The following is a 25922-nucleotide window of genomic DNA, read 5'->3' as shown; positions in this document are numbered from 1 at the left end:
CATCTGTTGTTTCCTGATTTTTTAATGATTGCCATTCTAACTGGCATGAGATGGTATCTCACTGTGGTTTTGATTTGCACTTCTCTAATGACAAATGATGATGAGCTTTTTTTCATATCTTTGTTGGCTGCATGGATGTCTTCTTTTGAGAAGTGTTTGTTCGTATCTTTGTCCATCTTTTGATGGGGTTATTTTTTTTTTCTTGTAAATTTGTTTGAGTTCTTTGTAGATTCTGGATATTAGCCTTTTGTCAGATGGATAGATTGCAAAAATTTTCTCTCATTCCGTAGGTTGCCTGTTCACTCTGATGATAGTTTCTTTTGCTGTGCAGAAGCTCTTTAGTTTAATTAGATATCATTTGTCAATTTTGGCTTTTGTTGCCATTGCTTTTGGTGTTTTATTCATGAAGTCTTTGCCCATGCCTATGTCCTGAATGGTACTGCCTAGGTTTTCTTCTAGGGTTTTTATGGTTTTAGGTCTTACATTTAAGTCTTTAATCCATCTTGAGTTAGTTTTTGTGTAAGGTGTAAGGAAGGGGTCCAGTTTCAGTTTTCTGCATATGGCTAGCCAGTTTTCTGAACATAATTTATTAAACAGGGAATCCTTTCCCCATTGTTTGTTTTTGTCAGGTTGTAAAAGATCAGATGGTTGTAAATGTGTAGTGTTATTTCTGAGGCCTCTGATCTGTTCCATTGGTCTATATATCTGTTTTGGTACCAGTGCCATGGTGTTTTGCTTACTGTTGCCCTGTAGTACAGTTTGAAGTCAGGTAGCATGATGCCTCCAGCTTTGTTCTTTTGCCTTAGGATTGACATGGCAATGCGGGCTGTTTTTTGGTTCCATATGAACTTGAAAGTAGTTTTTTCCAATTCTGTGAAGAAAGTCATTGGTAGCTTGATGGGGATGGCATTGAATCTATAAATTACCTTGGGCAGTATGGCCATTTTCACGATATTGATTCTTCCTGTCCATGAGCATGGAATGTTCTTCCATTTGTTTGGGTCCTCTTTTATTTCATTGAGCAGTGGTTTGTAGTTCTCCTTGAGGAGATCTTTCACATCCCTTGTAAGTTGGATTCCTAGGTATTTTATTCTCTTTGTAGCAATTGTGAATGGGAGTTCACTCAAGATTTGGCTCTCTGTTTGTCTGTTATTGGTGTATAGGAATGCTTGTGATTTTTGCACATTGATTTTGTATCCTGAGACTTTGCTGAAGTTGCTTATCAGTTGAAGGAGATTTTGGGCTGCAAACAGAGACAATTGGAGTTTCTCTCTTCCTACTTGAATACCCTTTATTTATTTCTCTTGCCTGATTGCCCTGGTCAGAACTTCCAATACTTCCAATATTATGTTGAATAAGAGTAGTGACAGAGGGCATCTTTGTCTTGTGCCAGTTTTCAAAGGGAATGCTTCCAGTTTTACCCATTGAGTATGATATTGGCTGTGGGTTTTTCATAAATAGCTCTTACTATTTTGAGATACATTCCATCAATACCTAGTTTATTGAGAGTTTTTAGCATGAAGGGATTTTGAATTTTGTTGAAGGCCTTTTCTGCATCTATTGAGATATTCTTGTGGTTTTTGTCATTGGTTCTGTTTATGTGATGGATTAGGTTTATTGATTTGTGTATGTTGATCTAGCCTTGCATCCCAGGGATGAAGTCAACTTGATCGTAGTGGATAAGCTTTTTGATGGGCTGCTGGATTCAGTTTGCCAGTATTTTATTGAGGATTTTCGCATTGATGTTCATCAGGGATATTGGCCTGAAATTTCCTTTTTTTGTTGTGTTTCTTCCTGGTTTTGGTATCAGGATTATGCTGGCTTCATAAAATGAGTTAGGGAGGATTCCCTCTTATTCTATTGTTTGGAATAGTTTCAGAAGGAATGGTACCAGCTCCTCTTTGTACCTCTGGTAGAATTTGGTTGTGAATCCGTCTGGTCCTGGGTTTTTTTGGTTGGTAGGCTATTAATTACTGCCTCAATTTCAGAACTTGTTATTGGTCTTTCAGGCATTTGACTTCTTCCTGGTTTAGACTTGGGAGGGTGTATGTGTCCAGGAATTTATCCTTTTTTTTCAGATTTTCTAGTTTATTTGCATAGAGGCATTTATAATATTCTCTGATAGTAGTTTGTATTTCTGTGGGATCAGTGGTGATATCCCATTTATCATTTTTTTATTGCATCCATTAGATTCTTCTTTCTTTTCTCCTTTATTATTCTGGGTAGTGGTCTATTTTGTTGATCTTTTCAAAAAATCCAGCTCCTGGATTCATTGATTTTTTGGAGGGTTTTTCATGTCTCTATCTCCTTCAGTTCTGCTTTGATTGTAGTTATTCCTTGTCTTCTGCTAGCTTTTGAATTTGTTTGCTCTTGCTTCTCTAGTTCTTTTAATTGTGATGTTAGGGATCTTTCCTTCTTTCTCTTGTGGGCATTTAGTGTTATCAGTTTCCCTCTAAACACTGCTTTAGCTATGTCCCAGAGATTCTGGTACTTTGTGTTTTTGTTTTCAAAGAACTTATTTATTTCTGCCTTAAGTTTGTTATTTACCCAGTGATCATTCAGGAGCAAGTTGTTCAGTTTCCATGTAGTTGTGCAGTTTTGAGTGAGTTTCTTAATCCTGAGTTCTAATTTGATTGCACTGTGGTCTGAGAGACAGTTTGTTGTGATTTCTGTTCTTTTACATTTGCTGAGGAGTGCTTTACTTCCAACTATGTGGTCAATTTTGGAATAAGTTCAATGTGGTGCTGAGAAGAATGTATATTCTGTTGATTTGGGGTGGAGAGTTCTGTAGATGTCTATTAGGTCCGCTTGGTGCACAGCTGAGTTCAAGTCCTGGATATCCTTGTTAACCTTCTGTCTCATTGATCTGTCTAATGTTGATAGTGGGGTGTTAAAGTCTCCCATTATTATTGTGTGGGAGTCTAAGTCTCTTTGTAGGTCTCTGAGGACTTGCTTCATGAATCTGGGTGCTCCTGTATTGGGTGCATATATATTTAGGATAGTTAGCTCTTCTTGTTGAATTGATCCCTTTACCATTATGTAATGGCCTTCTTTGTCTCTTTTGATCTTTGTTGGTTTAAAGTTTGTTTAATCAGAGACTAGGACTGCAACCCCTGCTTTTTTTTTTGTTTTTCATTTGCTTTGTAGATCTTCCTCCATCCCTTTATTTTGAGCCTATGTATGTCTCTGCACATGAGATGGGTCTCCTGAATACAGCACACTGATGGGTCTTGACTCTCTATCGAATTTGCCAGTCTGTGTCTTTAAATTAGGGCATTTAGCCCATTTACAGTTAAGGTTAATATAGTTATGTGTGAATTTGATCCTGTCATTATGATGTAAGCTGGTTATTTTGCCTGTTAGTTGATGCAGCTTCTTCCTAGCATGGATGGTCTTTACAATTTGGTATGTTTTTGCAGTGGCTGGTACTGGTTGTTCCTTTCCATGTTTAATGCTTCCTTCAGGAGCTCTTGTAAGGCAGGCTCGCTGGTGACAAAGTCTCTCAGCATTGCTTGTCTGTAAAGGATTTTATTTCTCCTTCACTTATGAAGCTTAGTTTGGCTGGATATGAAATTCTGGGTTGAAAATTCTTGCCTGGTATCACCAGCGGAGGCTGCAGAAAATTCTTGCCTGGGTATCACCAGCGGAGGCTGCAGAACAGCAAATATTGCAGAACAGCAAATGTTGCTGCCTGGTGGTTCCTCTGGAAACTTCGTCCCGGCTGTGTGAGGTGTCAGTCGGCCCCTACTGGGAGGTGCCTCCCAGTTAGGCTACTTGGGGGTCAGGGACCCACTTGAGGAGGCAGTCTGTCCATTCTCAGAGCTCAAACTCCATGCTGGGAGAACCACTGCTCTCTTCAAAGCTGTCAGACAGGGATGTTTAAGTCTGCAGAAGTTTCTGCTGCCTTTTGTTCAGCTATGCCCTGCCCCTAGAAGTGGAGTCTACAGAGGCAGGCAGGCCTCATTGAGCTGCGGTGGGCTCCACCCAGTTTGAGCTTCCCAGCCACTTTGTTTACCTACTCAAGCCTCAGCAATGGCAGATGCCCCTCCCCCAGCCTTGCTGCTGCCTCGCAGTTCGATCTCAGACCGCTGCGCTAGCAGTCCTAGCAGTGAGCAAGGCTCCATGTGCATGGGACCCACCGAGCCAGGCATGGGACATAATCTCCTGGTGTGCCGTTTGCTAAGACTGTTGGAAAAGCGCAGTATTAGGATGGGAGTGTCCCGATTTTCCAGGTACCATCTGTCATGGCTTCCCTTGGGTAGGAAAGGGAAATCCCCAACCCCTTGTGCTTCCTGGGTGAGGCAATGGGGGTAGCAGCTCATCCAGGGTGAACTCACACATGTTTCAGGCAACTTAAATTATCTTTTCTTATGCTAAACTATTTATAGAGTTAGCCCATAACAGCAAAAGATAATGTTTCTTAGACCTCCCTTCTACTTGATCTATTCAACTGGCTGAGGGCCTTTGGGGCCCACAAGTATTAGAATATGTTCTACATCCTGAACCTCCATTGATGGGACCCCAAGCTTGATGGACATTGCTTCAGCATCAATTTGCTTGCCATGGACCCCAAATAAATTCTCAGCCCCAATCGTTGATATAACCCCTGGAATCTTCCTTCCTGGAGACACCCCACAAACCTTGCTACTGTTAACTCTGTGATGTTTGGAAACCTCCTTAGTCCTGCAAAAAAAATGCCAGAAGATGTGGCCCATCTAAATTGGTGGGATGTTAAAGGCCAGAGATTACATCCAGGAACCAAAGGAAAGATCATAGTTGGCCATTGCCTCTGAAGGGAAAACATACAAAGTGGTGCTGTTGCCCACCTAAGATCAGAGACATCTGAAAATCTAAGATGGGACCCTAAAAGGGTACACCTGGGGGTCCAACGTGAAACCAAAGACTTCCCCAGAGGGACACCCCAGGCAGAAACTTTGGATCAATAAATAAGCCCTCCTTAGGCTTTTTTTCTTAGAATCTTTTTTATTCCTTACCATTATGGGAAACACTGCATCTATTCTACCTGATTCTGCCCTTGGCTGCATCCTCAACCATTGGAATCAGTTTGACCCTGATAATCTAAGGAGGAAATGCTTGATACTCTTTTGCAGTACTGTTTGGCTTCAATATTGTTTGGAATCTGGAGTTTGCTGTTGAATGGGAAAGTGGAATGAAGTTGCACATATCCAGACTTTTGTGCTGCTGTTCTAAGCAGAGTCAGGCTGTGCATAGAGTTACACCCTATGCAACTGTGATGCTCTCTTTTGGTGCTGTTGGTCCTCAGTGTTCTTTGGAGTCTAGGGAGGTTTGGCCTTTAAAAATCAAACTTTCATAGAAGCTGCTTTACCTAAAATTTTGATTCACAGTCTTTGTGGGATTACCTATTGGGGCAAACAAAGTGTAACCATGTAAAAACTGGTGAGCTTGTGTTGTTATCTTACAGCTAAAGTTCCAAGGCAAAAGCTACTGGATCTTCATTTTTATGTGTGTATACATGTCTAGATGTGTTTATTTGTATGTACACTTATTCTTGTGGCTACCAAATTGGCTTATAAGCAGAAGAGCGCTCATAAACTAAGTAAATAAGTGCAAGCAATTTTCAAGTTCATATGACTTAAGTATATCTTGAGTATATCTTCAGTAAAGTATATCTTTACTGAACAAGCTGGTTTTAAAATTATCGGTAAAATAAAAATAGAAATGTCTTCAGAATTGTAAACATACATTTTTTTCTGGGTTTTATATTTGTCTTTGCTAGATATTTTGAGTTGTCAGCGTTTGGCATAGAAGGTAATAAACCTATTAACTCAGCCAAAACAAAATCATCTTGATTTGTGTGCCTTCTTTGACAAATGAAAATAGTTTAATGTTGTTAGCTAAATTTTTTGAGTTATCAGCAAAAATACCTACGTATTTAACTTTGAGGCTTTTATTTAGGTGAGCATATGATGTTCATTGGCTATTTAAAAAAAATGGTTAACAAGAAAATAACTAACCTTAAATAATGGTGTGTAATAGCTCGGTTTTCAGAAGTAATCTAGATAAACTGTTAAAAATGAAAAAAATTGAGTATGTGTAAATGGGATAAATGTTTTAGGTTAATTTTTGTGTAAATTAAAATTCTAAAATTATTTTTATGCTTATTGGATATCTGGGTTATTTCCAATTTCAAAAGGATTGTGATATGAGGAAATATGTTTCTAAAAATTGTGAAATTGTTCTCATCTATAAAAATGATCATATCTGATAGTTCAGGATTTTTTTTTAGGTTTCACTAAAATTTAATGTTACTAAGGATAAGAATTATAGTTAACACATAATTCTGTATATAAAATGTGCCCAAATTTATGTTATTAGTAAAAAATAATAATTTTGTGTAACTCAGAAGTTATCTGAAAGTTAATTAAAATTATGGACTTTAAAAAGGTTTTGAAACAAAGTAATAAGGAGCTTGTAAGTAAGGGAGAGAGATGTGAAGAAAGTTATTATATGAAGATGTATTTTTTATAAGGAAGGATATAAAGTTAATAATTTTGTGTGAGAAAGGATCTTCCATGGTAGATTTTCTTGTCCTGGAGTAAAATGACTGGGAAGAAGAAGAAGAAAGATGGAAGAAGGAAGAAGGAGGAGAAGAAGGAGTAGAGGAAATCTGGGACTTAATGGAAAGCTCAGGCATGTTGTGGATTATCTGTATGTCATACATAGTTTTTTTTTTCTGTTTTTCTGTGTGTTTATCTTCATGCACATACAGAGAAACTAAAAAGTTGAAACATTTTAGATAATAAAATATTCTTTAAAACCTGATAGACAATTGGAGAAGTAGGGCTAATTAACATTTTCATAGTTAAAGCTCTGAGTCTTAAGTAAATTAAAATAAGAAATATTGTAAAGAAATGCACTGGCAGTTTGACAATTCTTTTTTAATATAGTTAAGGATGAAGCCAGCCTTAATGTACATGCTTACATTGCTTCACGTTATGTCTGCTGTTTTGCTTGGATAGTGCTGGCACTAGAGTACTTACTGGTCATGTGCCTAGAGTAAATTTCTTGATTGCACAGGATGTATGCTAATATTAGTGGACTTAATAATATTGAATTGCATAACAGGACTAAAGTATTCACTATATGTTTTGTGGGGGACTCTGAGTAACACTGTAGCCTCCAGAGTAGATAGAGTAGGAAAAAGGTTGAGCGTTGGTTTTCTGTTTATTTGTTTTTGCTTCTCATTTTCATTTGTTTGCTGTTTGTTCTGTTTGGGGTTTTGCTCGTGTATGCATATATATATATATATATACATATATATATATATATATAAAATCATTGATTTTTTTTTAGTTTCTGATGGAAGGCTTTCATTTGGTTCTCTGAATGGTTATTTCATTTCCTGTGCATTTCTAGCAAGTCAATATTTTTTCCCTTTATCTTGAATTCCTAGGCTATCTTTGTTTGGTGTGCAGAAATTGATGGAGCCTACCAGCTATTTGGAATTTGGTTGCTTTTGCTTGCCTCTGGTGATCCAGAGAGCTAAAAAAAAAAGACTTAGTTTTATATGATATAAACAGAGAAAGTACATTATATATTTTGTTTTTTGGAGAGGTGGATGAGAGTGCAAATGTTTGAGTAGTATTTGTTTCCAGGGTCAGTCAATTGAATCAATAGTTTGAGTTGGTTTTAGAACTTTTCCTTTGATGTATAAAAACTATGATATAAGTTCCAAATTTGGGGCTCATAGCAAAACCACTTTATGAAGCAATAAGGGAGGCAGAAAATAAATCAATGGAGTGGACCCCAGAAATGAAGGGAGGCTTCACCAAGTTAAAACAGGCTCTCAGCCAGGTTCCACCAGTTGGTATCCTGAAACTCACTTAGCCCTTCTCATATCTGGATGGTCTAGGAGCATGGGCTGGTATTTGGTTAACCTTTCCCCTCTCATCCAGATGTATCCTTTTATTTCTAGGACTGACCTTACTTGATGCGAGGTTAACACATCCAGTGGTTGACCCAGGGTGATTTTAGTGGTTTCTTCCACAAAAATAGCAGTGGTTACTATTGCCCACAGGCAGCTTGGCCACCCTAAGGCCACTCTGTCCAATTTCTTTAAGAAGTAGGTGGTTGGCCTGGGTTCTAGGCCTAATATTTTATTGAGCACACCCACAACTATGCTTTTCTGTTCTGCTACATACAACAAGAAAGGCTAAGTGGTTGCTTTACAAAATAGAAGGGAACTGGATCTCCTAACTGCTGAAAAAGGTGGCATATGTCTTTTCCTAGAGGAAGAATGCTGTTTTTATGTCAACCAATCAGGATTAGTAAGAGATGCCATCCAAAAATTAGCTGACCATGTCTCTAAAATAGGTTGATAGTTGTCTGAGTTATGGGGCTCCTTAGCTTAGTTGGCCCATTATTAATAATTATAGTTGCAATGATTTGTAGACCATGTTTGTAAATCTTTTAACCAGATTTATTTCTTCTCACCTAGAGACCATTAAGCTTCAAGTGATCATGCAGAAGAGCTACCAGCCAGTTTCAGATAATGGCCCTGGTCACTGAGAGGTCACACTGTCTTCATTAGACAGAGAAGGGAGAGCATTTTGTGATCCTCAATAGGTAGGGACTGCATACAAATCATCATGAAGCAGTTACAGAAGAAAGACCATTGGTCTCTCTGCCTCCCATAAAAATGTATGGGGCTTACATCTCTCAGGGGGAAATGAGATAGAATAGAGTCTGGAGACAGGGAGCCTAAGGCCAACCCATGGCTGGCTTCTTCTAATTAAACTAAAGAAAAACTTCAGCCTCTTACTGGCCATGGGCCAAGCCCCCATTTCAGCCTCTGGTTGGCTGTGGGTGAATCCTTCATTTGCATAAGGTGTAATCAACTGGAAGCCTCTAAAAGATACCTAGGGGTGTTACCAAATTCTTCTAGCTTAATAAAAACCCAAGGAACATTGCAACTGGCGCTCTTGAGCCTCTTGCTCAAGCCTGCTCCCACTCTGTGGCGTGTACTTTTGCTTCAGTAAATCTATGCATTCATGTTGTTGTTCTTTCATTGCTTTGTTTCTGTGTTTTGTCCAATTCCTTGTTCAATAAGTCGAGAACCTGGACGACTCATAGTCAAGACCCTCCACCAGTAACAGCAGCACTGGAGTCTCTCTGAACTTATTATGGTTTAGAAGGTTGCCTGATTAATTGTTCTTTATTCAATTAAACTTTATTTAATTTGTCTAAGGTTTGTATTTTCTTTTTTTAATTATTTTTTTATTATTATATTTTAGATTTTATGATACATGTGCGCAATGTGCAGGTAAGTTACATATGTATACATGTGCCATGCTGGTGTGCTGCACCCACCAACTTGTCATCTAGCATTAGGTATATCTCCCAATGCTATCCCTCCCCCCTCCCCCCACCCCGCAACAGTCCCCGAAGTGTGATGTTCCCCTTCCTGTGTCCATGTGTTCTCATTGTTCAATTCCCACCTATGAGTGAGAATATGTGGTGTTTGGTTTTTTGTTCTTGCGATAGTTTACTGAGAATGATGGTTTGTATTTTCAAAAGAGTTTATGATCAGAAGTATTTATCCAATGTATCAGTAAGAAATAATCAGGATCAGACCATTTAGGGCTTTGAAAACCAGCTTAAGCAATGAGCAATGAGCTCACTGTGTGAACAACAGAAGTTCACTGAAGTATTTTAACAAAGTGCCAAGATCCTATAGACACATAGAGGCTTATTTTGACTGCAGTGTAAAGAACATATTAAAAGCTGATAGAGGAGATTCTGGAAAGATGAAAGAGTAGAAGGAACCTTCTCATGTAAATAAAAATTACATCAGCAGAATATGTGTGATGTAAACTTGGAATCTCTGGAGCGTATTGAAAGTTTGCAACTACCAGGGGAAGTCTTGGATACTAAACTGTAGTTAATTACAGTCAATTTCAGCTTTTAGCACAGCAGCAACCCATTCCCTATCCCTATCCTCTTGACAGACAGTTGTGTGTGTGCTTCTGGAGCAGCCTGCACATAGATTGCAACAGCCACAGCAGGCAAAAAGAACTCTTTCCTCTAAATATTGGTGATCTGTTGCCTGATCACTCATCACTGCTTCTAATCAAAAGGTGCAGGCACCGAAAGGGAAACCATTGTTGTTGCATCTCCTCTGCTGTTGCAACACCCTCCCTTTCCATCTGAGGTGACATTCAGGATGCAACTATGAGGAAACGTGGGGGAGACACACAGCCAAGAAAGAGTCTACCAACTGACCAGTAAGCCTACATGCCACCTGCTGGATCACACCCCAAAGCTTCAACATCAAAAATACCTGGCTAACATTCCCCAACTCTGAAACAAGAGGCAATAAGTCAGCTTCAAATAAAGACCCTACAAAAAGACCTGGTCCAGTGAAAACGTCCAGAAAAGAAGTCTTGACCGTACTCAATCTACATTGCAGTCAAAAGAACACCCACATGCAGAGTGAGAAAGAACCAACACAAGAACTCCAGTAACTCAAATGGCCAGAGTGTTGTATGCCCTCCAACACCAGGTCTCCAACAAGAGTTCTTCACCCCGGGAGGTGGAGTTTGCAGTGAGACGAGATAGCGCCACTGCAGTCTGGCCTGGGCAAAAGAGCGAGACTCCGTCTCAAAAAAAAAGAGAAAAAGAAAAAAAGAGTTCTTCACCAGGCTGAACTGGCTGGGATGACATAAATAGAATTCAGAATATGGATAGAAATAAAGATAATTGAGATTCAGAAGGATGGTAAAGCCCAATCTAAAAAAAAAAGTGTCAAAATAAAGTGATACTGGAGTTGAAGGATGAACTAGCCAGTATAAAAAAGAAGCTAACAGGTCTGACAGAGCTTAATAACACAATATAAGAATTTGACAATGCAATCACAAGTATTAACAGTAGAATAAACCAAGGTGAGGAAAGAATCTCAGAACTTGAAGACTGGTTATCTGAAATAAGACACACAAAAATAAAGAAAAGCAATAAAAAGAAATAAGCAAAATATCTAAAAAAATATGGGATTATTTAGAGACCAAATCTGAGAATCACTGGCATCCTGAAAAAGAGAAGGAGAAAGCAAACAACTTGGAAAACATATTTTAGAATATCATTCGTGAAAACTTCCCCATCCTTGCTAGAGAAGCCAATAGTCAAAATCAGGAAATACAGAGAACTCCTTTAAGATTCTACATAGGAAGATCATAACTAAGACACATAATCATCAGAGTTTTCAGGGTTGAAATCAAAGAAATAATGTTAAAGGCAGCTAGAGAGAGAGCAGTCACCTACAAAGGGAATCTTATCAGGCTAATAGCAGAACTCTCAGCTGAAACCTTACAAATCAGAAGAGATTGGGGGCCTATATTCAACATTCTTAAAAAAATCTTCATTCAAGAATGTCATGTCCAGTTCAGCTAAGCTTCCTAAGTGAAAGAGAAATAAAATTCTTTCCAGAGACACAAATGTTAAGAGAATTTATTATCACCAGCCCTGCTTTACAAGAGATGTGAAAGGACAACTAAATATGGAAAGAAAAGACTGCTACCAGTTAATACAAAAACACGCTTTAACACAAAGACCAGAGTCACTGTAAAACAACCACAGAAACAAGCCAACATAATAATCAGCTAACAGCACAATGATAGGATCAAATTCAATATATCAATACTAACCTTGATGTAAACAAGCTAAATGTCCCCACTTAAAAGGGACAGAATAGCAAGCTGAATAAAGATCCAAGACCCAATGCTATGATGTCTTCAAGAGACCCAGCTCACATGTAATGACACTCACGAGCTAAAAATAAAGGGATGAAGGAAAATCTATCAAGCAAATGAAAAACAGAAAAAAAGCAGAGGTTGCAATCCTAATTTCAGACAAAATAGATTTCAAACCAATAAGACCAAAAAGACAAAGAAGGGCATTAAAAAAGTGGTAAAGGGTTCAATTCAACAAGAAGACCTAACTATCATAAATATATATGAATCAACACAGGAGCATTAAGATTCATAAAGGAAGTTCTAAGAGACTTACAAAATGACATAGGCTCCCACACAATAATAGTGGTAGACTTCAATAGTTCGCTGAAATATTAGATCATCAAGGCAGAAAATTAACAAGGATATTCAGGAACTAAACTCAACATTGAACTAAATGGATCTGATAGACCTTTACGGAACTCTCCCCTACAAAACAGCAGAATATACATTTTTCTCATCACCACATGTCACATCCTCTAAAATTGACCACATAATTGGACATAAAACCACCCTCAACAAATGTAAAAAAAAAAAAAATTATACCAAAAACAGTCTCGGGCCACAGCACAATAGAAATAGAAGTCAGGACTGAAAATTGCTCGAAACCATGCGATTACATAGAAATTAAACAACATGATCCGGAATGAGAATGAGACCCGAGATACAACATACCAGAATCTCTGGGACACAGCTAAGGCAGTGTTCAGAAGGAAATTCATCGCACTAAATGCCCACATCAAAAAGTTAGATCTAAATTCACAACCCAACTTTACAACTGAAAGAATTAGAGAAGCAAGAGCAAATCCACCCCAAAGCTAGCAGAAGATGAGAAGTAACAAAAATCAGAGCTGAACTGAAGTAAATAGAGACCCACAAAACATTCCAAATATCAATGAATCAGGAGGGTTTTTTTAAACAAAATTAATAAAGTAGGCCACTAACTATAGAGAGTAACAAAGAAGAAAATAGAGAAGATTCAAACAAATACAATTAAAAATGATAAAGGGAATGTTACTACTGACCCCACATAAATAAAAACAACCATCAGAAACTATGAGCACCTCTACAAACAAAAAACCTAGAAAAGATGAATAAATTTCTGGACACATACACCCACTCAAGACTGGGCCAGAAAGAAATTGATTCCCTGAACAGATCGATAATGAACTCCAAAATTGAATCAGTAATAAATAGCCTACTGACCAAAAAAAAAGCTCAGGGCCTGATGGATTCACAAGCAAATTCTACCAGCTGTACAAAAAAGACCTGGCACCATTCCTACAGAAACCATTGCAAAACTTGTGGAGGAGGGATCTCTCCCCAACTCATTTTATAATGACAGCATCGTCTTGATACTAAAACCTGGCAGAGACACAACAACAACAAAACAGACCAGGCCAATATCTTTTATTAACATTGAGTCAAAAATCCTCAAGAAAATACTGCAAATCGGATCCACCAGCACATCAAAAAGCTTATCCACCATGATCAAGTAGGCTTTTCTCCTGGAATGTAATATTGGTGCAACATACACAAATCAATAAATGTGATTTATCACATAAACAGAACTAAAGACAAAAACCACATGATTATCTCAATAGATGTAGAAAAGGCTTTCAGTAAAACTCAACACATCATTTTAAAAACTCTCAATAAACTCAGTATTGAAGAAACATACCTCTAATAAGAGCCATCTATGACAAACCCAAGCCAACATTATACTGAATAAGCAAAAGCTAGGAACATTCCCCTTGAAAACTGGCACAAGTAAGGATGCTCTCTCTCACCATTTCTATTCAACATGGTATTGGAAGTCCTAGCCAGAGCAATCAGGCAAGAGAAAAAACTAAAGCACATCCATATAGAAAGAGAGGAAGCCAAACTCTCCCTGTTTGCAAATGACATGATTCTATATCTAGAAAACCCCACAATCTTGGCCCAAAAGCTTTTTGAGCTGATGAACAACTTCAACAAAGTTACAGGATACCAAATCAATGTACAACAGTCACTAGCATTCCTCTACACCAACAGCCAAACCAAGAGCCAAATCAGAAAGGTAATCCCATTCACAATTGCCACAAAAACAATGGAATACAGCTCACCAGGGAGATGAAAGATCTCTACAATGAGAATTACAAAAAAAACTGCTCAGAGAAATCGGAGAAGACACAAACAAATTTTAAAAATTCCATGCTCATGGGTAGGAAGAATCAATATAATTAAAATGGCTATACTGCCCAATGAAATGTACAGATTCAATGCAATTTTCATCAAAACACCATCATTATTCTTCACAGAGCTAGAAAAAAATATTTTAAAATCCATATGGATTCTAAAAAGAGCCCAATTGGCCAAGGCAATCCTAAGCAACAAGAACAAAACTGGAGGCATTATATTACCTGACTTCAAACTATACAACAAGGCTACAGTAACCAAAACAACATAGTACTGCTATAAAAACAGGTATATAGACCAATAGAACAGAAAAAATAGCCCAGAAGTAATGTTACACATCTGTGATCATCCTGATCTTCAACAAAACTGATAAAAGCAAGCAATGAGGAAAAGAATCCTTATTCAATAAATGGTGCTAGAATAACTGGCTAGCCATATGCAGAAGATTGAGGCTGGACCCCTTCTTTGTGCCATATACAAAATTCAACTCAAGATAGATTAAAGACTTAAATGTCAAATCCAAAATTATAAAAACCCCAGAAGACATCCTAGGCACTACCATCCTGGACACTGGAGGAGGCACAGATTTCATGACAAAGACACCAAAAACAATTGCAACAAAAGCAATAATTTACAAGTAGGATCTAATTAAACTTAGGAGCTTCTGCACAGCAAAAGAAACTATCAACAGAGTGAAGAGACAACCTACAGAATGAGAGAAAATATTTGCAAGCTATGCATCTAACAAAGGTCTACTATGCAGTGTCTATAAGGAACTTAAACAAATTTACAAGAGAAAAACAACTCAAGTAAAAAGTGGTGAAAGGACATGTACTTCTCAAAAGAAGCATACATGTGGCTAACAAGCATATGAAAAAAAAAAGCTCAATATCGCTAAGTTTTTAGAGAAATGCAAATCAAAACCACAATGAGATACCATCTCACACCAGTCAGAGAATGGCTATAATAAAAAAAAAGTCAAAAAATAATAGATGCTGGCAAGGTTGTGGAGAAAAGGGAATATTTACACACTGTCGGTGGGAGTGGTGGGAGTGTAAATTAGTTCAAGCATTGTGGAAAGCAGTATGGTGATTCCTCAAAGAGCTAAAAAAAAAGAACTACCATTAGACTCAGAAATCCCATTACTGGGTGTATACCCAGAGGAATATAAATCATTCTACCATAAAGACACATGCACAGGAATGTTCACTGCCACGATATTCACAATAGGAAAGACATGGAATTAACCTAAATGCCCATCAATGACAGATTGGATAAAGAAAATGTGGTACATATACACCATGGAATACTGTGCAGCCAAAAAAATGAGTGAGATCATGTCCTTTGAAGGAACATGGATCAAGCTTGAGGCTATTATACTTAGTAAACTAATGGAGGAACAGAAAATCAAATACCACATGTTTTTATTTATAAATGGGAGCTAAGTGATAAGAACTTATGAACACAAAGAAGGAAACAACCGATAATGGGGTCTACTTGAGGGTGGAGGGTGAGAGGAGGAAGAAGAGCAGGAAAGATAACGGCTGGGTACTGGGCTTGATATCCAGGTGATGATATATGTACAATAAACCCCAATGACACGTGTTTACCCATGTAACAAGTCTTCACATGTACTCCGAAACCTAACATAAAATTTAACCTGGGAGAAAGAAAAGAAAATTGTCTAGCCATGACTTTTTCTACTTTTAAGTGAAATAATAGTAGTAATAGTTATTATTATTGGAGAATTGCTTGAGTTCATTGTATATCCTGGATATTAGTCTCTTGTTGGATTAATGGTTTGCAACTATTTTCTCCCACTCAACATGTTGTTTCTTTCTTCTGTTGATTGTTTGTTTTGTGCCATGGGAGACTTTTAGTTTAATATAGTCCCATTTGCCTATTTTTATTTTAATTGTCTGTGCTTTTGAGATCATAGTCATAAAATATTTGCCTAGACTAATGTTGTGAAGTGTTTCCCCTATGTTTTCTTGTAGAATATAATTTAAGGTCTTACATCTATGTCTTTAATTTCATCTTCAGTTGATTTGTGTACATGTTAAGAGATAACAGTCCAGTTTCATTCCTCTGCATATTGATATTTGGTTTTTAAGAGAGTGTCCTTTTGCCAGTGTATGTTCTTGGTGCTTTTGTCAAAAATTGGTTAGCTGTATGTAAGTAGACTTATTTCCGAGTTTTCTGTTCTGTTCCATTGGTCAATGTGTATATTTTTATCCCAATACCACGCTGTTTTGGTTATTATATCCTTGTAATATATTTTGAAGTCAGGTAGTATGATACCTCCAGTTTTGTTTGTTTTGCTCACAATTGCTTTAGTTATGCTGGCTCTTTTTTGGTTCCATGAAAATTTTAGAATTATTTCTTCCATTCTTGTGAAAAATGTTAATAGTATTTTGATAGGAATTGCACCAAATTCATACATTGCTTTGGGCAGTATGGTCATTTTAACAAGACTAATTCTTCTAGTCCATGAGCATGAGATTTCTTTCCATTTATTTGTCTTTCATCAGTAATGCTCAACGTCACTAATCATCAAGGAAATGCACATCAAAACCACAGTGAGAGAGCATCTTACCCAAGTTAAATGACTACTATTAAAAAGTAAAATAAATAAATAAATAAATAAATAACAGATGCTCATAAGGATGTGGAGAAAAGAGAACTCATACACTGTTGTTGGGAATGTAAATTAGCATGACCATTGTGGAAAACAGTATAGAGATTTTTCAAAAAACTAAAAATAAATTCATCAACCTCGCTATGTGGTATCTATACAAAAGCATAGAAATCAGCATATCAAAGGAATAACTATACATGTATATTTATTGTAGCACTATTCACAACAGCAAAGATATAAAATCAACCTAAGTGTCCATCAGTGGGTGAATGGATAAAGAAAATGTGGTATATATACATAATGGAATAGCATTTGGCAATTAAAAAGAAGAAAATCATGTTATTTGCAAAAAGTTGTATGCAACTGGAGGTTAAGTGAAATAACTCAGGCACAGAAAGACAAATATTGCATGTTTTCACTTCTATGTGGGAGCTAAAAAAGTTTGCTTATAAACGTAGAGAGAAGAATGATAGATACTAGAGGCTGGGATGAGGGGATTCAAGGGGGAATTAAGAGAGATAGCTTAATGGGCACGCACATGCTCATAAATAAAAGGCATAAGTTCTATTGCTCAACTACAGAGTAGGGTTAATAACAATGTATTATATGTTTTAAAGTAGCTAGAAGAGATAAATTGTTCTCAACAGATACAAATGATAAATACTCAGTGATGGACCTGTCACAAACCCCTGACTTGATTATTACACAAAATACCACATGTACCCCATAAAATGTAATATATTGGATTCAATTTTTAAAAAGTAAAAGAAGAACAAAGCCAAAAGACTCACACTTTCTAATTCCAGACCTACTACAAAGCTACAGTAATCAAAACAGTGTAATACTGTACAGTATTACAAAACAGTGTAATACTGACATAGAAAAAGAAACATAGACCATTGGAATATAATACAGCCCAGAAATAAACCTTTACAAAATGGTTAAAAAATCTTTGACATGGGTGCTAAGAGCATTCACTGGGAAAAGGAGAGTCATTTCAATAAATGATTGTGGAAAAACTGGATATCCACATGAAGAATGAAGTTGGACCCTTATATAACACCATATTCAAAAATTAACAGAAAGTAGATCAAAAGCATAGAGTAAGACAATTATTAAAAGAAAACATAGGGTAAAACTTCTTGGCTTGGATTTAGTGATGATTTCTTTAACATGAAACCAAAAGAACAACAATGAAAGAAATGATAAACATTCAGACATTGGACTGCATGAAAAATTCTTTAAATTGTGCCTCAAAAAGTCATCATTCACCAAGTAAAAATGCAACCACACAATAGGAGAAATTATTTGAAAATCTTACATCTGACAAGGAATTAATATCCAGAATATGTTGAGAAATCTGAAAAGTCAACAACAAAAGACACACAACCCTTTTCAAAAATGAGCACATGAATTGAATAGACATTTCTCCAAAGAATATATGTAAGCAGCCAATAGGTACCTGAAAAGATGCCCAATATGCCAATCATTAGGCAAATGCAAATAAAATCTATAATGAGAAACCACATGCATTTGGATAATATATATATAATTATTATATTACACATACATAATATATATGTGTATTATATAAATACACATTTTGTATATAGTTTTTATATATATATACACACATATGCTATGCAAATGGAAGTATTTGGATAGTGTATGTGTGCATATATTTCATAAATATATTATCTCTATACAATATTATATATATACATACACACATACATACATATGTGCAAGCATTGGCAAATATATAAAGAAATGAAAACTCTTGTGCACTTTTAGTAGGAATTTAAAAGGGTACAGCCACTGGGGAAAACCATGTGGTGGTTCCTCAAAAAATTAAGAATAGAATTACCATATGAGCCATCAGTTCCACCCTGGGTATATACCCAAAAGGAATTAAAAGCAAAATCTTGAGGAGATATTTGTACGCTCTTATTTATAGTAGCATTATACATAATAGCTGAGATATGGGAGCAACACAAATCCCAACTGATGGATAAATGGAGAAGCAAAAGGTGTTATATTTGTAAAATGGAATATTAGTCTAAAAAGGAATGGAATTCTGCAATGTGTTATAGTATGGATGAGCATTGAGGACATTATGCTGAGTGAAATAAGTCTGTTATAAAAAGGCAAATATTTCTATAATTCCACTTATATGAGTAACTTAGAGTACTGAAAATCATACAGACCAAAAGTAGAATGTAGGTTGCCCGGGCTTGGAGAGAGGGGCAAATAGGGAATTATTGTTTGATGTGTACAGTTCCGGTTTTGGAAGATGAAAAGATCAGGTGAATGGTGGTGATGGGTGCGCAACAATGTGAATGTACTCTGTGTGTCCAAAATGTACACTTAAAAATGGCTAAAATAGTACATTTTATGTTACATAGATTTTACCAAAAAAATAAAATTTTCTGCTTTTGAAAATACTTTGTGGGAGAATGTATCCCACAGAGTGGGAGAAAATATCTGTAAAACATATATTGACAAGAACTTGAATTTAGAATGCATTATGTCTCAATTTCATGATGCATTTATAATATTTTTTTCTATTTTCTCTTAAAACCATATACTAAGATTGTTGAAACACACGGTGAAGGCATGTAAGTGCCTGAGTTGGGATCCTGGCTCTGCCATTATTTAGCTATGTCATCTTAGATAAGATATTTAGCTTCCTTTTGTACCAGAATTTGTCAACTATAACATCTCTTTCACTAAAGATTGAATATATTAATCTGTATACAACTCTTAGAGCATATAACAAGCATGTAATGTATATTAACTAATATCAAATCACTTTGCTCCTTTTCTTCTGGTAAAGGTGAATATGCAATTTAGTCTACTAACACAGTAAATATTCACTGGCTCAGGTATGGACATTTTTGGAGTAAAATATAAAAAGCACTTTAACCTTAATTTGGTTTAAGGCCACTTGTGTCTTCATTTCACAGGAGAAAACTATTGAACAAAACTCTCTGAAGAGTCCAGCCCTACTTTATAACTTCTAATTGTGATTTCTGGCTATAGCTCCAGCTTATGAAGAAGAAGAAGAATTATTTTATCTGGCTGATTATTGCCTTGCATATGTCATTTCCATAGGGACCTCAAAGATAAAGCTGAGGGCACATGTCAAACATTTTGGGTTCAGCTATCCCGACATTTTCACAATTACCATTCCCATTTTACCAAAAAGGAAAAGAATCAATTTCAGGTGTCCATGCAGACCATGAAATTTAGCAAAATGTGTGTGAACATGTGAATAATTTTGAGAGGAGTGTGATTTACACTGATATCTGAAAAAATACCTATGACCTAAAAAGTTAAAGATATACTGAATTATTACCCCTTCTAGGCTAAAAGTACGGTAAAAATTAACATAATTTATCTGACGATGTGACGGCCAATGTTTGGCAAAAATAAAGCTATCAACTAAAAGAAAAATTTTCTTTTCCTAGGAACAGAAATATCAGCAGTTTGTAGCATTAAGCCCACAAATTTTAGGAAGCTGGATTCCAAACTCTAGGACATGAGATCCAAGTAGGTATTATTCCTGTAGTTCAAACAAGCATTACTGCTCTTTGGCTAAACGTCTTACCAGAGAATGGGCATTTAGGAAATGAGATATTTTCAGGACATCCCCATCCTTTTAATCCACATACCTCTGTTTCTGCGATGCAAACCGATAATGAGTCCAACAATCACACACATTGAAAAGAAGACTATCCCAATGCGTATCAGGCAGGGAGAATTCTAGTCACACCAGTTACCTGAAGAAGAAGAGATATTGTAATTGTTAGTTATTGGTGTGGAGGCACTTTCGATTGGGGCGCAACGTGTCAAGAAATCAAGAGGTATGTTTTGATGCCATCCCACTGAATTCATTTAGATTTGGGCTAAGGCTTAGGTCTAAAGATCAGAGAGCTGTGGGTGACAGAGACAAGAAGAATGGCTGTTTCTAGGATGGGATAGGTTTGGGTTGAGGCTAAACAGGTCTGGAGAAAAACAACTCATCTTTCTTTTTCTCCATCTAGCCCATCAGTAAATGGGCCTCATTAGAGCACTAGATGGAGTTACGCTCCGATTGTTATCATTTCACCTGGGCTTGAAAGAGGCTGGGAGTACAATAGTTCTGGAGACCTCTGAACTGCCTAAAAGATCATATGAGCTTTGGAAATATGACTCTCATGAGTGAAAGGGTTTTCAACAACATAATATTAAAAATATTCTTCAGCACGCATCATAGCAACATCATTTGGCTATCTAGTCTGTCCATAAAATAGCCTATGGTGTGGGGCTTACTACCACAAGTGATGCCATTCCACCACTGGAGTGGCATAGGCACAGTGTAACTTAGTGGTTAAAATATGGGATACAGTGTCCGTATGGCTTATAATCGATCTTGTTTCCTACCATTACTAGCTGTGTGATTTTAGGTGCAATAGTTAATGTTGGTGGGTTTATTTTCATAATATAGAAATTGGAGTGGTAATAATATTTAACTCAAAGTGTATTATGGAGGTTAAATGCACGAATTTCTGTAAATCTGTTGGTGTGGAGTTTTTCAGTCGTAAAAATACAAAAAATGTTAGCCTCTAATGATGATGTAATAATTACTATTATAAAACTAATTCTGCATCCTTAAAAATTATTTATTCCAACTGATTCACCAATACCTTTTAGATAAAGTTGAAGAGATTTTCAGAAACTCAAATTATGCCCATGAGAAACAGTTGAATAACTGGGCACCCTCAGCTTGGCAAAGGTCAAGTTTGAAATGTTCCTGACTGCTAATCTCTGAAGAGCTATCTGGGAAATGTCAGCTGTTACACATGTGACCTTTGAATGTTCAATTAAGTGTAAGATACAGAGAAGCAGGTCAGTACTAAATAAGGACAAGCATTAAAAGATGTATTGAAGCAGGAACATTAGAAAAAAACAAATCCTCTAAAAACTTGGATAGTGTGAATAAGCCGATAGAAGCTACAGTACAGTTTGTTTTGCAAAACAGCAGCTAGCAGAGATGAATGTTGTGAACTGGTGGCTTTCTGGTGGAGTGGTGTCTTCCCCAAACCCCACAGCCACAGTGGTGGAAAATGGCAGTTCTGAGGGTCAGATAAGAGAGTTCAGGCCAGAAGAGCAGCTGCAAATGTAAACGGAAAATCCAAGAAGTGGAGAGATATTTAGGAAGACCAAGACCCAAATCCTTCGCTGACAGCAGAACTACATGTGGTGGGAGGCGGCGCAGGAGCCTGGTGAAAAGTAGGGGGAAAGCACAGGAGACTCTACTCCTGAAACAGAGCTCTGCCAGAAGAGATCTGTGAGTCTGAAGCTTCTTAAATTGAGCACAATCCCAAATCATGAACAGCTATTTTTTGGTGTCTTAAATTTTTTTGCTTATCGTGCAAGTTCCCCCAATCCCCGCCCCCAACACCATAGTTGAGAATGAATGAAAACTTTTTGTTTAAGGAAAAGTAAACCACCTGGTGTTGCAGCTAGTGTAACTCTCCCTATGTGGTATATTTTCCTGATGCTGTGCAATTAAGACTTTATTTTATGCCCCGAAGGGTCAGTGGTCCCTTTAAGAATTCAAGTGAGAAATATGTGTAAATTTTGTTAGGTGTTAAATGTTAAAAAGCTTTCCCAGGTTGTTTGAAAATCTGTCACCATAAGGACAATGGGTTTCAACTTGGTTGAGATACAAAAAGGTCACACTTTCAGACAACAGCATTGTCAACAGCTCCAGCAACAAAAGAGAACAGTATGTAGGATCAAGGAATGGGTGGAGAGCATATGTTTAACATACATGGAAAAGTTCAGAACTTCTTGAGACAGACAGACTTGAGAATTATGGGTCATGCAGCTTTAGCTTCCCCACTCCCATTAGCATCTCTCACCCTTCAAGCCAACTTACGTTGCTCTCTTTGCTGTAGTTCAACACTTGGCAACATAATGAAGAATAGCAGAACAGCCAAGATTGCAACCAGAATCAGTATCCAGATAGAATTCCATGGAAACAGTTTATCTGAAATAGGGAGTCACAAATTTTACCACTTAGGAAACTTGAACCCACCCAAACTAGGAATGATGGTTCATCCAAAGCATGTTTCTGCTTAATACCTGTCACCTTCAAATGTAAACCAAGGCCAATTTGGGAAATTAATTATAATTGTGCATGTGAAAAATGGGATAGGATCTGGAGTAGGGAAGAGCTGAATGTGAGTTAGTTTGAAGATGGAGCAAAGGTGAGTGAAGGCTGCTCTCCCATGTTTTCTGTTTGTTTGTTTGTGACAGAATCTTGCTATATCATTAAGGGTGGATTGCAGTGTCGTAATCACTGCTCACTGCATCCTCAACCTCCCTGGTTCAAATGATCCTCTCACATCAGCCTCCTGAGTATCTGAGACCACAGGCACATGCCATCATGCCCGACTAATTTTTTATTTTTTAATTTTTCATAGAGACAAGGTCTTGCTATGTTGCCTAGGCTGGTTTCAAACTCCTGAGCTCAAGGCATCCTGGCCGCTAGGCCTTTCAAAGTGCTGTGATTACAGGCATGAGCCATTATACCTGGCCTCTTCCATGTTTTTTGACATTCAGTGAATACAGACAAGGTCTCCCTGAGATGTCTCTATTCCCAGGACTGTAACTCATGCTCAAAGTTTGTGCTAATTATAATTCTGTTAAATCATCATTTTTAAAAGTGCATATACTTTTAAAAAGCATTTTTCACTAAAGTTGTAAATAAATCAGCAGGGCTTCCCCCAGCCCTGCCTTTTTCTTTGTTTGTTTTATTCATATATATATCCTACTATGAACTTGGGGGAAGGAAGGTATGTAGTTTAGTCCTCCTTTATCCGCTGTAACTGTTGGTATTGCTGTTTCTGACACAACCATAATATGAAGCTTTTTTTTTCTGGAAAATCAAATGAGAAAATAAACGCAAAAATGTTTGAATGTAGTAAATTGCTAAATTGTTAGGGGAGTCATTCCTGTAAGTGATAATGTCCCTTTCAGCATGTGACTCTAACAATTTCATGGAATACACAAACACTAACACATTCATATTTCCTTGACAGTTTATAAGACACTTACTAGGGTGTATTTCTGCCATTCAGGTATCAATGATTTATTGCATTCCTGCTATGTGCCGTGCAATGTTTGAAGCAGTTGGAGTGTATTAGTGTATGAAACTGACAAAGATTTGTATCTTCATGTTTCAGACAGGGAAACAGATAAGTGAAAATAAACATAATAAATAGGTTGTATGGTGGGCTAAATGGTGAAAATAACATGGAAGAAAGAAAAATTAAGGAAAGTAAGGAGAGAGGGAATCAAGTAATTTGGGGGCAGGTGGCATTTTTTTCAAGCTGGTTTGTCAAGGTACTCTTCATTAGGCAGGTTGAGTTGAGAAGAGACTGGAAGGACATAGGGGAAGTTAGAGCATTCTAGGAAGAGGGACCAACTAGAGATAAGCCTCCAAGGTAGGAGCATGTCTTGCAGGTTTAGGAACAGCAAGGAAGTCTGTGTGACTAGAGTAGAGTGCACAAAGGAGGGTGTTAGGATATGAGGTCAGATAGGTAATGGGGGCAGAGATAATGCAGGATATTGAAGGGCATTTTACTCTGAAAAACAATGGGGAAAAATTGCAGGGTCTTGAACAGAGGGTTCCTATTTATATGTTGAGAATGTACCATAGTGGACAAGAATAAAAATAAGAGGATATTTAGGATGCTATTGCCAAAGTTGAGACCATGGGTGATACTGTCTCAGACTTGGATAGCAGTAGTAAGTTGGTGACAAGTGATGAGATGCTGAATATATTTTAAAGGTAGAGCTAACACTATTTCTTGATGTGTTGCAGAATATGAGAGAAAAATCGGTGTCAATGATGAATTCAATTATTTTGTTTTGAGAAACTGAAAATATAAAGTATGATTGGAAAGACATTAATTAAGCAAATTTGGAGGTAATCAGGGGTTTACTTTATGATGTGTTCGGTTCAGGATATTTATTAGACTTCTATGTTGAGAGGTTGAGTTTGAAAATGAAAACCGAGTTTGGAGAGAGGACAGGGCAGGAAATACTATTGGAGGAGCCATAGTCACACTGATGATATCTGAAGTCTTGAGACAGAGTGAACTCACAACAGAGGAAAGGCTCAAAAAACTACATCCTGGGAAACAGAAAACCAAATACTTCATGTTCTCACATATGAGTGGGAGCTAAATTATGAGAACACATGGACACATAGAGGGGAACAACACACACTGGGGCCTTTTGGAGGGTGGAGGGTGGGAAGAGGCAAAGAATCAGGAAAAATAACTAATGGGTACTAGGTTTAATACTTGGGTGACAATCTGTACAACAAACCCCCATGGCATAAGTTTACCTATATAACAAACAAACAAACAGATAAACCTGCACATGTGTTTAAAATAAATAAACTTAAAATGAAAGTTAACATAAAAGTTAAAATAAAAGTTAAAAATCTAAAAAATAAAGCAAAACAAAAACTATGTCCTGGGAATCTGAATAGCAAGAAGGCAGAGTGAAAAGAAAAAGACTATCACAAAAAGAATAAGAAAGAAAACAAGCAAGAAGACAATGAATAAAACCAAGAGAAAGTAATGTCTTGGAAACCAAGTGAAGAAAGTATGTATATGATTTTTTCTCTTTAATTTACAAATTTTATGTCAATGGCCATCGTTTGAAGAACAAACACTCAGATCGCACCTGATAAGACAATGCTTGTCCTTTCCTCTTGACCAGTTACAGGGTTTTGAAGGTAGCAAGTGATGTTGCCATGGGAGCTATCTCTAAGGAGAAGGCTCATCTTCATGTTGAACAATTTGTTTCTATCCTGGGAATGGGATTTTGATGCAGGCGGAATGATCTCTCCTCTGCTGTCTCTCCATTCCATTTGAGGCTGTGGGAACCAACCTTCTGAATTACACTCCACTAAAAGACCTTTGCTATTCGGAGGATGAATAAGAATTTGTATTTCTAAACTTGTAGCTGGCTGGAAAACAAAAAGGGAGAAACTATTTTTAGAGGAAGACAAGGAACACAGAAGAGATGAGGGAAAAGCCTTCCTGCCCTCTTTAATCCCTGTGTCCTTAGATGTTGATAGCTAAGCTGTGAGGCTGATTGTCATGACAAGCCATTCAAAAAGGAAAAGGGATAAGCCATAGTGAAGTGTTATGATAATCATGTTAACAACATAGTCCAAAGTAAGTGAGGTGAGGAAATGCCTGTTTTCTACATTTATTCATTCACTCAAAATATGGGCTATTTACTAAATTTAAGTAGCTTGGCTAGGTCCTTGG

The 25922-nt window shown here is 37.1% G+C and overlaps 1 protein-coding gene across 1 annotated transcript in view; it reads right to left on the bottom strand.

The window, feature by feature from the left end:
- The window catches only part of LOC100435710 (putative selection and upkeep of intraepithelial T-cells protein 1 homolog), a 70470-nt gene that overhangs the window by 28911 nt on the left and 15637 nt on the right, over positions 1 to 25922 (bottom strand). Inside the window, 3 exon segments of the mRNA XM_054549320.1 lie at positions 20256 to 20363; positions 22508 to 22618; positions 25330 to 25611. Of these exon segments, the coding sequence (XP_054405295.1) occupies positions 20256 to 20363; positions 22508 to 22618; positions 25330 to 25611 (501 nt within the window).

Source organism: Pongo abelii, chromosome 1, assembly GCF_028885655.2.
Source record: "Pongo abelii isolate AG06213 chromosome 1, NHGRI_mPonAbe1-v2.0_pri, whole genome shotgun sequence".
In the NCBI taxonomy this organism is placed as follows: domain Eukaryota; kingdom Metazoa; phylum Chordata; class Mammalia; order Primates; family Hominidae; genus Pongo; species Pongo abelii.
This window is presented reverse-complemented; position numbering and strand designations above follow the sequence as displayed.